Source organism: Macrosteles quadrilineatus, unplaced genomic scaffold (assembly GCF_028750875.1).
Source record: "Macrosteles quadrilineatus isolate MER2022 unplaced genomic scaffold, UCM_ALF_1.0 Scaffold_5__1_contigs__length_97177068, whole genome shotgun sequence".
Lineage (NCBI taxonomy): Eukaryota > Metazoa > Arthropoda > Insecta > Hemiptera > Cicadellidae > Macrosteles > Macrosteles quadrilineatus.
This window is the reverse complement of record NW_026542598.1, coordinates 24,492,053-24,507,198: the sequence shown is the minus strand read 5'-3', so window position 1 is coordinate 24,507,198 and position 15,146 is coordinate 24,492,053. Positions and strand designations below refer to the sequence as shown.

General features: G+C 31.1%; 1 protein-coding gene across 2 annotated transcripts in view; it reads left to right on the top strand.

Moving 5' to 3' along the window:
• Positions 1–13,139, top strand: part of LOC128994767 (glutamate receptor 1-like) — a 364,312-nt gene extending 351,173 nt beyond the window's left edge. For both annotated transcript variants that reach the window (XM_054419530.1, XM_054419531.1), the window contains 9 exons: positions 1,067–1,161; positions 4,990–5,213; positions 6,219–6,398; positions 7,268–7,466; positions 8,468–8,712; positions 10,246–10,354; positions 11,187–11,324; positions 11,960–12,031; positions 12,531–13,139. In XM_054419530.1, coding sequence (XP_054275505.1) covers positions 1,067–1,161; positions 4,990–5,213; positions 6,219–6,398; positions 7,268–7,466; positions 8,468–8,712; positions 10,246–10,354; positions 11,187–11,324; positions 11,960–12,031; positions 12,531–12,626 — 1,358 coding nt within the window. In that variant the 3' untranslated portion in view covers positions 12,627–13,139. The remainder of the gene's footprint in view (positions 1–1,066; positions 1,162–4,989; positions 5,214–6,218; positions 6,399–7,267; positions 7,467–8,467; positions 8,713–10,245; positions 10,355–11,186; positions 11,325–11,959; positions 12,032–12,530) is intronic.
• Positions 13,140–15,146: the final 2,007 nt, after the last annotated feature.

The following is a 15,146-nucleotide window of genomic DNA, read 5'->3' as shown; positions in this document are numbered from 1 at the left end:
CACGAGACACTGAAACATAATTCGGACATAATATTACAAAATAAAAAAAATGTACTGTGTAGACTTTACTTCAGTCCGGTCACGTTCGCTTTTTCCTATGTCCCTTTGTTTATTCAATGGTTTTTTTGTAAAAGTGAGTTAGTTTTATGTTTTCATGTCTCGTGTGTGTGTGTGTTATTGATTGATCTCTGTTGATGACTTTCGAAAGTAAAAGATTTCTTGGCACGTTGTGGGCCTGATGATGGCTCAGATTAAGCACAGAAACTTGTTGCCATACAGAAACTAAGGATTACTATTTGCAGGTATTGTAAACCTTTTTAAGTTTAAATAACAATCGTAAATAGGTTAATTCAAATCCATAATTGGAGTAGATTTAGACAGCCACTATAAGTATCAATTGATTTCATATAATTTCATTTCATTTGTTCAAATGCCTTAGCACTTTAGGTATTCCAGTTTTTATGGCTGACGTCGTTCCTATGTGTCAAACCATATCCCATACTTCTTATTCAAAAATCCCACTAGCTTATTATCATTAGTTTAAATTGCATCATGGAATATTTGTATATAGTGTCTGCGATTTATTTTAGTATGATAAAAAGATAAAAATTATAAAATAATTTTTATATAATAACAAACTAATTTAATTAAAATTTAATCCAAAATATGTTCCACAAAAAAAATATAACTAAATGCAAATCCCATTACGGTGGGCTTTTTATATATTTAAATTTAAAAATAAATCCAAATGTTACTTAATTCTAGCCATTCTGCCACCGTACCGCGACTGGTTAATAGTAGACCTACTTTAAATGTAGAAAGTTGTTTCGTTCGTTTTACGTATTTTGTGTATTTATTTGAATTTTAAGTGACGACTCTGTTTATGGAGCGTTATTGATAGTAGATCACCTGACGATGCCTGAATAGGCGAAACATGTTGTGAGTTTGACTACCAAACTTTGTTGAATTGTTGACGCTCCTTATAATGGTCTAATTAAACAGTTCAGGGGCTACATTATGAATAATAATCAAAATAAATGTATAAATCTTTGCAATGTTTTCCCAGATGAACTGAGAATAGTGAAAGACGGTCAATATGGAGCTGAGAACTCAGACGTGAAAGGTGGATGGGATGGAATGGTTGGAGAACTCATTAGGAAGGTAAGTTACACTTAGATAAACATGTTGGACTAACTGTTAAGTTGGAAGTAAATGGTCAAGTGAATTATCAGCTGTTTAGAATGTCCCTTTAGATAAAAGAGGATAGACAATTTTTAAAATATTGATGTTTAGGCATAAACTTTTTGTTAGGGTGAGCGATGAACAGGATTAGGAATGCAGCACTACTTGCAATAATGGTTGACATAAAACCCAATTATTCAGTTACAACAGATAAATAATATCCAAGCTTTAGTAAAACACTTATTAAATCCAATTCTTGGTGAAAAAATCAAAGAATATGAGGGAATAAAAAGGATGATGAGAATCCAGTAAAAAAATAACTCCTAAGTGTATTAAATATATGTATCCGAAGAGGAAATCCGTGCATCATTAAGGATATCTATCTGATCTATTTACCATAAATAAATCAATTTTGATTGATTGTGTATGTGTGTTTTTGCAAATTTTTTAGAAAACATCAACCAGATATAGATCTAATTAAACCCATACACAACTCTAATGCATATCAAACTATATTATTTGAAACACAATAACATTGAACATTATGCATTGAATCACTATAATTAGTTGAAGATGTTTTATTTGGTTGGTATTATATCACATCGCAGAAGTTAGAAATCCATTGGAACTGATTCAATAATTTTAAAAATCACTTCCACTGGACGCTTATGGTATTATGGCATTCTAAAAACCTGACTTTAGGGATTTAATATCTTTTTAATCAGCATTGCACGTCCTATTAAACAAATTGAATTTATGGAAAAGAAATAAAAATAAGTCTAATAAACACTTGAAACATATATGTCACATTCACTTATGAATTAACAGCATACGCTTGGGTATATATTTCTAGTATTTTTGACGCATTTTATTTTCTTTATATGTTTTTTGGTAAAAAAAAATAAAGAAATCTAATCAAACACTCAATTAAGAAAAGAGACTGCACTTTCTCAAACAATACAATTAATCATGAAACTCATGAGTTCTCTTAGCGTGTATGAATTATTATGAACCCTAAAAACTTTAATTTATATAACTTTAATTTATGAAAAAACAAAAACATTCTGTGAGTAGGGGAGTGGTTGAAGGGCTTGCCCTAAAATCTTTACTTACCTTGGTTTAAACTCAAGCTCAACAGGTTCTTGACCAAAATACAATTTGACGTTGGGTTATCAATTAATGTTGTTATCGAATAATAGACGACGTTAAAATAGTAAAAACAGTGGGATTAAAACCTCAAAATCACAAGAAAACTTTAGCATTAAAACCATTAAAAACTCTTATAAACTAGATTGGATTAAAACTAGGCCAAATTAAACAGGGAAGTCTTGTTTTCGTTTTAATATCCATATGAGATAACCCTAGGGATGGACACTTGATCCTCTACAGTATACTGAGATTGACAAATTGATGGTCACAGAGATGTCCTTGAGGGCTCTGTATAATGCTTCATCATTAAGCTCTACTGTTCTGAGGGACTTTGCGGCTTCATGAGGAAATCGCACATAAGCTTGTAAACACTTCCATGTAAGGCAACATTGTTGATGGTAATATTGGGTTTCATTAATTATTTTGGCATAATATTTTTTTGTTTGCCTAATTAACTTTTTGTCTCATTAATGTTTCTTATATTAATTGGTTCTTGGGAAATTTGGTATATGTTAGAATCAAACTGTATGTGTTTAGTGATTTTTTATGTGGGAAATACGCTAACCCATAGAATACCTATATTTGTACACAGGGCTACTAAACGTTTTAGGTATTTAGCATCAATGGGTTGTAGAACATTTTTAATTTGTCCCATTTTGATGTATCAGGTTCCAGATGTACACTTGGTTTTTTTAGTCCGAAAGAAGATGAATGTATATATAAAGCCCAAAGTACCCATGAACTTTTGAGAAAACGACAAGTCATACCCCTATAGACCTTATACTTAAATTGTTCGTCATGACGAGAAACCTTGCGCAAAACTACAGTATTCATTATTTCATAAATTGCCCTTTAAGGTCGTAATTGCTTTCCAAATGGAACTTTCCATATACCAAATGTTAAAAAATACCTCAGCTGTACTTATTTGTATGTTCTTCCAATTCATTACCTTATTAAAATCAGATTTGTATTACTGTATTATGTTTTGTTTATTTCAGATTAACTTAAAAAATCAATAGTTTTATTAATACTAATGAAGTAAAACGGGGTGAAGCCGTGAGTAACAGCTATTCGATTGAGTTTTGATTGTTTTTATCTACCAAATTACTACATAATGATTATTGTGATTTCTTATAAATAAACCCCAAAACATATGTTTGCCTTGTATGTTATAGTTTGTCTGTGTTAAAGTGTAGGCATTACAAAAGGTTCATATGTCAAAAAAAATACTTAAACATACGGTCTTAAATTAGCCTAATTGTTATGTTAGCAAATCATTACGTGTTTTCCAATTATTTTACTTTTTATGACTTAAAGCAGCCAAACACAGTAACACCTAAAAACATCTTTCAAGAATCACTAATTTCAATAGGAAATGCATTCACTCTAAAAGTAATACTTTATGTAGTCTGTTTCGAATGTATAAACTCAGTTTGAATAATGAACAGACGACGTATAAACTAACAACCAACAGCAGTGTTGGTCACAGCTGATTATCTCTACAAGTTTGGACTGGTCTTGACAAATGATGTCCAGCGCCGGCGACGCTCTCCCATCAGATGATTTCGTGAGGGGCCATCTTTATAATGTGACGTCATTTTTACAGGGCTCATGGTCCTTTCGTTTTGTCTCGAGTTGGAAATGTGCCGAAATAACTATGTGTTACCGTTGGGTAAAATAAAATACAGATTTAAGTTTGGGTTGAACTTGTAAAATTGAGATGTATTGTGGTAATTATAGAACTATAGATAGTTTATTTATTTACGTCACGTTGCAACCGAGTCAAGTGTTTTTTTTTTTTTTTGTTTTTTTTTATGTTTTATATGGAAAACTTATTAGAAGCATTTTAAATAACATACAGCGAATAGATAGATATGTTTCGAAAAATTGATATGAAATTTTAAGAAGGTATGTGTGATTTAAAATAGTAACTATGATTCGGGCGATTTATCCTGTATATGAGGAAAATAGGAGTTATTTAAAATATTTGGATTATGAGTTATAAAACTTTGCGAATCTTACGAGTATTCTTCATTGAGCAACCAGAATTCTTAAATTTAATTTTCACGTTACTGACATAAATAGTTGAATTCAAGTGGAGGATACAAGTTTATCGTGTTAAAAATAATTTTTAATGCAGCTTACAATAGAAAAGGGTGTTTAGGAAGTGCAAAAAGGTTTAAAAGAATAGTTCAAAATCGTATTCATATAAAAGGTCAGTTAGCATCATTAGCTACAAGTAAATAAATTTAAAACCTGGTATGAGAACTGTTTATGGATAACAAATTGAAATGTGATCGAGTACAAAATTACAAAAACATGAATCACTCTTACTTTCGCCCTATATTGATAATTTACAGTGAAATATTACATGTTTTGTGTTTATGTGGAAACAAACATACTAAGCTGTGGGTGAATCGGTCGCCCAATCAGTAGTGCAATGGACTGTGGATTATGGAACCCAATGCACGCAAACACATCCTAATGCTGCTGCTACAATCTGTCAAAACAGTTCGTACTCTATAGACTCACCCCTTGCTTTGCTTGACACATTCCCAACCCATAGGCTTGAATCCCATTTGAACTGATTGTATAAAAAGTGCAATGGTTATTAGACGCTACACAATACACCATTCTGAATCAAACTGTAATTTGCAGGAAGCAGACATGGCGATCGCTCCGATGACAATTACGTCAGAACGGGAAAGAGTGATTGATTTCAGCAAGCCTTTCATGTCGCTCGGGATCAGCATCATGATCAAGAAGCCAGTCAAGCAGAAGCCAGGAGTGTTCAGCTTTCTAAACCCTCTCTCAAAGGAGATCTGGGTGTGTGTCATCTTCTCCTACATTGGAGTCAGCATCGTCCTCTTCATCGTCAGCAGGTGACTAAGTGATCTTTAAATTGAAGAATCCACAGATGCAATTATATATTGCTCGTTTTAATATGGCTGTGGTGAAATACGTTCAATGGAAATGAAAAGCATGTTAAGAATCCAACATTTAACATTTTGTATAGACAATTGCTTATCAACTGTTGTTATATGATAACATAGCTGGGTAGCTGAGTTGCTATAGTGCTCGAATACTAATCAAAAGGTTGCCGGTTCAATGCTGAGAAAAACTAGTAGCTTTGTAATGGTTCGAAATTCAAGCCGGTTGCCCTTGATCATTGGACTTTTAATAATGGTCTAGGCTTACAAAAAATATAATGCTTCTTTTAATAATGGTCTAGGCTATTTTTCAGCTGGTGTAAAATAGTCTGAAACAAACACAAGTCATCTCAATTCATCATATATCATTATCTCACTTCATCTTTCACTCAAATTTGTTTAAAAATAGGAACCTAGGTCGCGCCCCCATCTAACTGATAATAATAATAATAATAATAATAATATAATCAGGAAGTAAAAAGCATAATGTAAAACTTACCTTTAAATTTAAGAACCCTTCTTGGTCAACATTGCTGAACTCAACGTAAAACCTTAAACTGAAGATAGTGTAGTAGGGTCTTGATTGAATACAGCAAAATAATGTCTAAAGATGACAATTGGATGATAATTTAACACTTTTAGTATTAAAAGATAATGATTGTAGCTTACTTAGAAACTAATTTATTAATTTCTGGGTAGCTCAAATATGTCATAGTTTTGCATAAAAGTCTTAAAGATGCTAGATCCACCCAACAGGTTTATCCCTGTACACTGATTAAGTATGTCTTAAAGTGCAATAGGCCTATGATGCTATAAAAACAAAAGGTCGGCATTAGATCAAAGCAGGAGTGGAGGTCATTCCCTAACAAACACGTAAAAAGTCAGTGGCACCAAATTACACAAACAAAAGAATATATCACGACTGCCATTGTACCAATAACAGCAAATTTCTTCCAGATTTTCTCCGTACGAGTGGCGACTTATTTCGTACGCTGACGATCCCCACCATCACTCGCTACACCATGCTGGTACTCCAGGACAGGCTCCTGCGGTGCTGGCCAACGACTTCAGCATATCCAACAGTCTATGGTTCGCTCTGGGGGCCTTCATGCAACAGGGCTGTGACATATCGCCAAGGTATAGTGATATCTTCAATCAATAGTGATGTACTGCTGGTTTGAAACTCTGGACTCAGTTGTCACACATTATTGGTCAATTGTTGATTCTGATTCAGCTTATAATACACCAAGGAGGTGTGCATTATAACCATTTGCACATCAAACAAAATATACAAAATATATCAGTTGAGTAAAATAAAATATCAACTCAAAGTTAACGTTCAATCATGTAAGGCTTGGATAAACTTAGGTTTTGTCTCCGTTCAATTTAATGAATCCATCACAGTTTGTATATCCAACACATATTAGTATAAACAAGGGAAATAGAATGGACTCGACTTAAAAATACCTCATATTTCAAGAAAACCAGAAAAATCCAATTAAAAATAGCAAAATCCCTTGAGAACCCCCATTTTTTAGAAAATATTACAACTATAATATAAATTGTAAAAAAATCCCATATCCTGAGTCTTAAATCAGCAAAACGAAATTATATTTCAAAACCAATTACATAAACTAAAGTGATATTCTTAAAATGGAGTTTTAAAATGGACAAAGGTCCAAAGAATATAGTTTCAAACATTTCTTTCAAAGCTGCATTTTTTTTTTTTTTTTTTTTTTTATAAATACTAAAATGGCCAAAATTTAAAATTGGACCAAGCCAATATTTGTTTAACACACACCTCTTTTGGATCAACCAAGTTAAATTGAAATTGGTTTGAACAATTCCAAGATATGGCTTATGAATGTATTTATTAAAATGAAAAATTAATGAAAATATAAATTTGGTTTACGAAAAAATACAAATTGACGGATATATGGCTTCGAAGGAACAATTTCTTGTAGCTTAGATTTTTACTAACGGAACACCCTGTATTTTATCCGCAGATCTATCTCGGGCCGCATAGTAGGGAGCGTCTGGTGGTTCTTCACTCTTATCCTCATCTCTTCCTACACCGCCAACCTCGCCGCCTTCCTCACTGTAGAACGGATGGTCACTCCCATCAACTCCCCGGAAGACCTCGCCTCCCAGACGGAAGTTCAGTATGGCACCCTCTACCATGGATCTACCTGGGATTTCTTCCGGGTAAACCTTTAGAGCTTGACCATAGAACATTCGAGTTACCATTAAATACTACAAGTCTAAGTAATAATATCCTCTTAATGCACATTTACATAGTTTTTCTTTTATTATTTTTCATTATTTTTTATGAAACGACATCAGTTTATTGGACAACAAAGAATTATTTGATTAAAGGTGTTCAAAGTTACATTTTTTCAATAATATTCACAATTTAATGGATTAATATTTACTTTACTATCCATGAAGTCTACACTAACGGAAAATAGACATTTTGTTTCAATGTTGAAACTGAAGCCAGTTTTCTACAAAACTGCATATAGTACGATGGAGCCACCGAAAGAGTGCGTGAAGGTTTAATTCTATTTTGATTCTTTTGCAACTTGAACTCGGTATTCAACTGAACAATCAACTTTTAGCGAGCCATAACGTCATGTCTACCCCATCAGCTATCAGAGTATGAACAACTAAAAAATTAAGTGTGTAGTGTTGGATTATAGAACTCATTCAAATATTATGAGCAAAAATTACAAATATTATATCTATGAATACAATCCTGGCTACAGATGATCCATACAGACTGTGTGTACACATTAGTATCTAAAATGAACTATAAAACTAATGCAGAACCCATTAAAATTACAAGTATCAAAGTCAATAGAATAATATTTATTTCATTAATTTTGTTTGTTTACTACATAATTTCACCATACGATGTTTACTATACAACTTGTTTACTACATACTTTTTACTCTATCTGGATTGTTATGGAACGACCATAAAAAATTAATTTGTGGATCAACATAATCTATATATTTCTTAAATACTTATTTTGTTATGCTAAGGAACTTTTTTAACTATTAAAAATATAAGTTTTGTCATAAACCTTCATACCATAAATCACCACTTAACTGGGCACTATGACAAAATATCCACCAAAAATACAAAAATATGCATACAGAAATCATAATAAATAGAAATCTAAATTAACCACTTATGATTTTTAGAGATCACAGATCACCTTGTACAGCAAGATGTGGGAGTTCATGAACTCACGAAAGAACGTATTTGTGAAAACGTACGATGAAGGGATACAAAGAGTGAGGCAGTCGAAGGGCAAGTACGCGCTGTTAATAGAGTCACCAAAGAACGAGTACACCAATGAGAGAGAGCCATGTGACACTATGAAGGTCGGGAGGAACTTTGACTCTAAGGGGTTCGGAGTGGCGACCCCTCTGGGGTCCCCTTTAAGGTGAGTGCGGGTTGATTTTGTTCATAAGTTGTTTAAGTGCTGGAATGGGGAATCTTAATAATTGTGTTTCCTTTTTTTCAACTCATCTGACCAGCACGATTGCCAACTATCAAAAGATAGTTGTATAATCATCAAAAGATATGTACCGCTACAAAATAAGTAAAATAATTAAAGTGGCGTTGACTGTATGAGGGGGTATGTTTATGTCCGAGTTCACATCCTATGGGCCTTAGGATCTAGCTTGGAACCTTTTTACACATTACTTCAGGCTGGGCTTGGAAGGTCACGGCATTATCAGTAACATAAGATCCATTTGTAATTGGTGAGATTCGAGTGAGTTCCTACGCTCTTCCGTTAGACTGTTCCCAGATTAATTTTTTAATGATTTCAATGTTAAAAAGAGACTTCAGGAGGTCAATTTCGTACCAACAATGTTTATCTAATCATCCCAAGCTATTACCACTGCTCCTGTGTTCGGTAAACCTCTATATAAATATTCACCTCATAATGTTAATCATTCATTTTATTCAGTAACATAGTTAAAAACTTTATGTAAATACCTCAAAATTAATATTTAGTTTTCAAATTATTGCTTTCTATGCAACCTGATTACGAGAAATCACTCTATGTTATGGAAGAGAATAGTGGTAAAAATCAAAAAGCATTACACCTATTTACCTACCTTACTACTGATATAAAATGTAACTGGGTTTCTTATCTTAAGGAGTAAGTATGTGCAGTAAAGTATAAATAACAAAACTTAAATTGGGTCTTAAAAGGTCGTTGTATCCTTTCAGTAGTGCATTTAAATACTGATTATACATATTTATACAACGCGAAGTTTTATTTAGTGTCCATCTAGTATAGATATAGTGATATAACTAATTTCCCACCTGCATGACTTCTTTTAGTATTAGTAATAGTATAGGTTTTAGATAGCTCATACAAACGTATCATTGCTGCTTTTATTCCAACTAATTATTTTATAACGCTTTAATATTTTCAATTTGAGATACAGTTAGGCCCGTTATACCAGTTCTTGCAACGCAATTTAATGAAAAAGAGCCACAATAAACCATTTTTTTACCAAATCGAGAGCTAAGCGGTAAACAATTCAGGCCTGATGACAATTCTTGAAAGGCCGCTTCAAGAAGACAAAAACAGCAATTACTTTTCTCTCTTTGTTATTAATGGCCACAAAAAATTTACTTCATACTCCCTAATATTGTAAAATCGTTTTTGTTCCTTTAACTATGTACCAATAAATCTCATCTCAAAAACCCAATGTCTTTTTAGTGTTTAAACACATAATGATATGAGATAATGAAGAATCAAATGCTAAGATAAGTTCTTTTTGATTATACTGCCGAACTTGCTATTTTAAATGTTTAATTTTTTTTATTTTACAATAGCTAACTGTGATAGTTACATTACTAATATTGTTTTCTCATATTTACAAGGAGTTTATTTAACTATGAATTTCTAAAAACCTACATTTAACTAAGTTCATTACCACAATTGTTTCTATTTCAGAGAGGTGGTAAATCTAGCAGTGTTATCACTCATAGAAAACGGAGAGCTCACAAAACTACTGAATAAATGGTGGTACGACCGCACTGAGTGCAGACATGATAGTAAACAGGTAAATATAAAAAAGCAAACTAAAGAAATTTATTTTTATTGATTGGTATAATTGATTTTAATGAAATGACCGAGTTCAAGTAATCAACAAAATTCAAATTTCGAAGATCGAATATGTATGATCACAATTCGAGTGTAGTTTACATGCATGCAATATTTGAAATAGGATTCTTTCCACCACTTTACTACTGTACTAATTTGTTGAAACTTTCATGTGCTTAATTTTGTTAGATAAAATCTATGGCATGGCAATTTAATAAGAACAATTACTGATGGTATGAATAAGTTACACCACACCACACAACAAAAAAAACTATCTCCTAAAAAAAACTATATTCTATTTCTATGTGTTCTGTGTATAATAAACTACAGAAACAACAGTTTTTTTTACGAAATAGCTATAACCTTTTTAAACACTCCATTTAAGAGCATAAATTTCGATAACTTTTTAATTTATCTATTGGTGCTTAAATTTTATAAAGGGAAAAACAAAAATGTAAATTATAAATGTAACGTTTTGCCTAATATTAAGGTAAGGATTACCCTAACAAATTTACCAACAAATTTAAAAAATGTGTTCTTCTATTTTTTGGTTGGTGCACAGGCTTATTTTTTCATTATTGGAAGAAATGTTTTCCAGCTAAACATTCTCCATTTTAGTCTGTCCACATTGAGTATCTGATTACTAAATACTAAAATTAAAATATTTAACAAAAGAGAACAGTTGTTTATATCTTAAACTTGTAACATTATGCATGTATGATGAGTAATTTTTACATTCAACTATCTATTTAACATTTTATATAGCCTACAAAGCCATTTTTCTGCTACAGGATGCCTCCAGGAATGAGCTATCTCTGAGTAACGTTGCGGGTATATTCTATATCCTGATAGGGGGCCTCATCCTAGCCATGGGTGTGGCCCTCATTGAGTTCTGCTACAAATCTCACAACGAGGCGACCAGAGCTAAGGTAAATACGCAATAGGTACAATTAATTGATCATTTGTAAAAGCACTTGTGCTACTTCAAATACATAATATACATAGTAATATACATAATATATCATAAATACATAGTATACATCCAACATTAGTCTAATCAATCATAACATCCGTATGAGTTGAGGTTTTGATTAAACATGTATTTCCAAGCTTACTTAATAATACTAAAATATTTTTTTATGGTAGTGCATGTCTTCCGAGTGTTTTATTTAGTTTCACTACACTATTTACATTAAAATAATACTTTTAAAATATATTTTCTAGAGGTTGTTTACCTATAAGATTGTAGGTGCAAAGTAGTGTGACAATACTTATTTTCTAACAAATGATTATGAATTAATTCACTTCAGAATTTTATCGTTAGATTTATTTACAATAAAAACTAAATTTCTTGATGATTTTGTTCACTTTATATCCGTAAAGTAGAAAACCTTAACTATAAATGTATGAAGTTTAAGAGAAAGTGAGTATATTCGTATAAACAGCTAAGAATACTGTATACTGAATGTCCCAATCAACTTTAATATAGATTTCTGAATTGTATTACAATTTCAGGTATGATTGTAAAGCTTTAAGTATTTAATCATTTTAATTTCATTTTTAGATTCCCTTATCGGATGCCATGAAAGCTAAAGCCAGGTTAACTATAGGAGGGAGAGAGTTTGACAATGGCAGGGTAAGTCAATCTCTATTTTACTCTAGTAAGAGTAGTGAACCAATTGATTAAAATATTCATATACTCACTGAAATTATTCATTGCTATAATACGTTCTTTTAAATTAATATTATTTTATTTTTACTGATATATTTAAATTTTCATGTTTTTTTTATTGCAAATGAACTATTTTGCAGCTCAAAAATAAGGGTTGTATACTCCAGGTTTTAAGTGACATTTTATTGCTATTAATGTTGAATTTCTGTCACAGAGCCACCATTCAAATTCAAAATGGAATCTAAAATCATAATGATTCGGAAATGAATATTGTACCTATGAAAAGAGGTAACCTTTAGGTAAAGCTTTTCCTCACGTGATAAAAGCCCAGCTAAACCAACAAGATTGTGACCAATTGCACAGCTTCTCTACATTAATAACAATTTTAATCAAATTTAACACGTATGATAGATTTTTTTTATTTTGTAAGGAATCCTTACAAGTTTTTTTTTTATGTTCCCAGAAAAGAGACAACCTGTTTCAATACTACTCACCAGCCAACCAGATAAACCAACAAGATGGCGACCAATTGCACAGCAACACACACACCCAGGTCTGATGTAGGTGCTAGGGACGCCCAAGCTCCTGCACTAGTGTATAATACTGTACATAGACACGGACTCCGTAATCTTCTGTTGCAATCAATGTAACTAGCTAACTGTTTAATTTCGTTTATCTCATAAAAGTTTTTTATGTGTTTGTGAAGAAATATTAATTTTTTGTCTAAAAAGAGGCAATAAAACTCTTACAAGGTACAAAAATCCAAAGTTGAAAAAATTGGGAAGTATAACAATTACGATGAAAATCACTGAATATTTCTTTAACTACTTGGTTTAGAAAGTTTCCATTCAACTATCGTTAAAAAAATCATTTTCTGTATTTATTAATCATGGAGATAATAATATTGTTTTGTTGTGTCGGTAACTAATTAAGTTTTTCTCCAAAACTTGGAACAAACTTAGAATAGTTTAAGAGTGTATGTAGCATTTTCTTATAACGTAATACATTTTTTTATTTGTTAATCATGCCAATAATTATCGAAATAAATTATCATAGAAACAATACAATAAAACTTATCCCTATAATTTTAAATAGGATCATCGAATGCATTAAACATGCAACTTATTATTTATTACTTATTGGAAGCACCAATACATTATCTTAAAAATATTTTGTTTGCAATTTTCTCTTGATATGGTTTAAGGTTTAGGTTCCAATAATTGCTGAACAATCTATGGTGCTACTAGGTGCTTTTAGTAAAAGAAATTTACTCGATCAACTAACATAATATGATCACAAAACGTCATCTTAAGCCATGAATTAGAAATATGTCCAATTTTTGGGGGCTTCAATCTACGAAATAGAAAGTAATGACTCTTCAGCAAAGATTTAATGTTATAAGATGATTTTTGTGTAAAGGATTTGAAAAAGGCTGTAACACTGAAACGATATGTCATATTGATTGCAATAGGATTAAAAGAGTAACTGAGAAAGATATATTTATTTATTACTATAGTGTTTATGTAACGAGGGTTAATCATGGAAAACTTAAAATTATATACATTGCAATTCATTTTCAGGTCTTAGAATTTTTCAAGGGTAATTTGAATCAAAACATATTTATCTAACACAGAAATCAAAAGTAATGTCTTCTCTTTTTGAAACTAGTACATTGTTCATAGATCTTTTAATTCTTAACATTTTAAAGATTTGACGCAAAATATTAACTACTGAAATAAATGTGATCCCTAACAATTATACATAATTTTTTATACTATATAAAAAAAACTATCAAGATTGATATTTTAAATTTAAATTATTTTTTGTTTAAAAATAATTTATAGATAAAAATATCTTGTTTAATTTTTTATTAATATTTTTGATTTTAATGTTTAAACTGCTACATAAAATAAAAAACTAAAGTATTTTAATTAACACCGAAAAGTAATTTAAATCTATAATTTGTTATATTCTACATGTTTTATCTTTTTTTGTTAACACTTTATGTTATGGAAATATAAGATTTTCAAAAGCTTAATGATACGTATTCAATATTTAGAAACGAACGTTTTCCGCAACCTCAATGGGATTACTTCATCTTTTGCAAACAGTTTAGACATTGAACGATTATCAACTTCACCTGGGATGTTAATTTCAAAGTCATGCAAATATGTAAATATATCATCTTGTGTGTATTTATAAAAAAACGTATTGTAAATACTATGAAGGGGTCTTAAAAGGAAAGGGCATTACAACATTACTGTTCCAAATAAACAGTTTATTTTTTTATTAACTACTTTTATTTAACATATATGACGACGAAGTAAAATAACAATATGGGTTATTTATTTAGTCTGGGTCTTACCACACTCAGTTTATGGTTCGTAAAACTACTAGAGGGGTTTGTTGTACTTTTTTTATTCAAAAGTTGCAGAGTAAGTAAACATATTAAACAAAGAAATACTTTCAAAAGCTTGTACGTAAAATACTTTTAACTGAAAAGCTGATTTCAATTTTGCTCAGTTAGGGCAAAAACATATTTTGCGCCAAAGATGTATTAATGGGAAAACACACATATACTCAATTATATTCTAATTACTAAGTATAATGTGATGTTTAAATTATAGTTAGGAAAAATGTGAACAAATGTGTAAAAATGTTTCTCGATAGGTATTGTAAATTTTATAAGAGATTTAATACAAATGTACATTTTAAATGTCTATATAAACACTTTACAAACGGTTTAAAAGCCTCAGCAATTTTAATTTAGCTAGTGCCAATGAACTCAACGTGTGACAATATGTGCCAAATTTATTTGCCAACTTAAACTGTCAACGTGGTCCTTATACCCTTATGTATTTATAACTAGATATTTGTACATAGTCGTTGATATTTTTACTGTACAGATTTACTCGTTAAAGTGTTTACTGTCACTAGGCTGTAATATAATCTTTTAGAGATGGTTAAACTAAGTTATCGTAACACGGCCGGTGTTTTTGAACATTACATTGTTGTTGATTGTATGTGCTCTGTTTTTACGTCATCCACCTTTCATCGACTGTCTTCCTTCTAATAACCG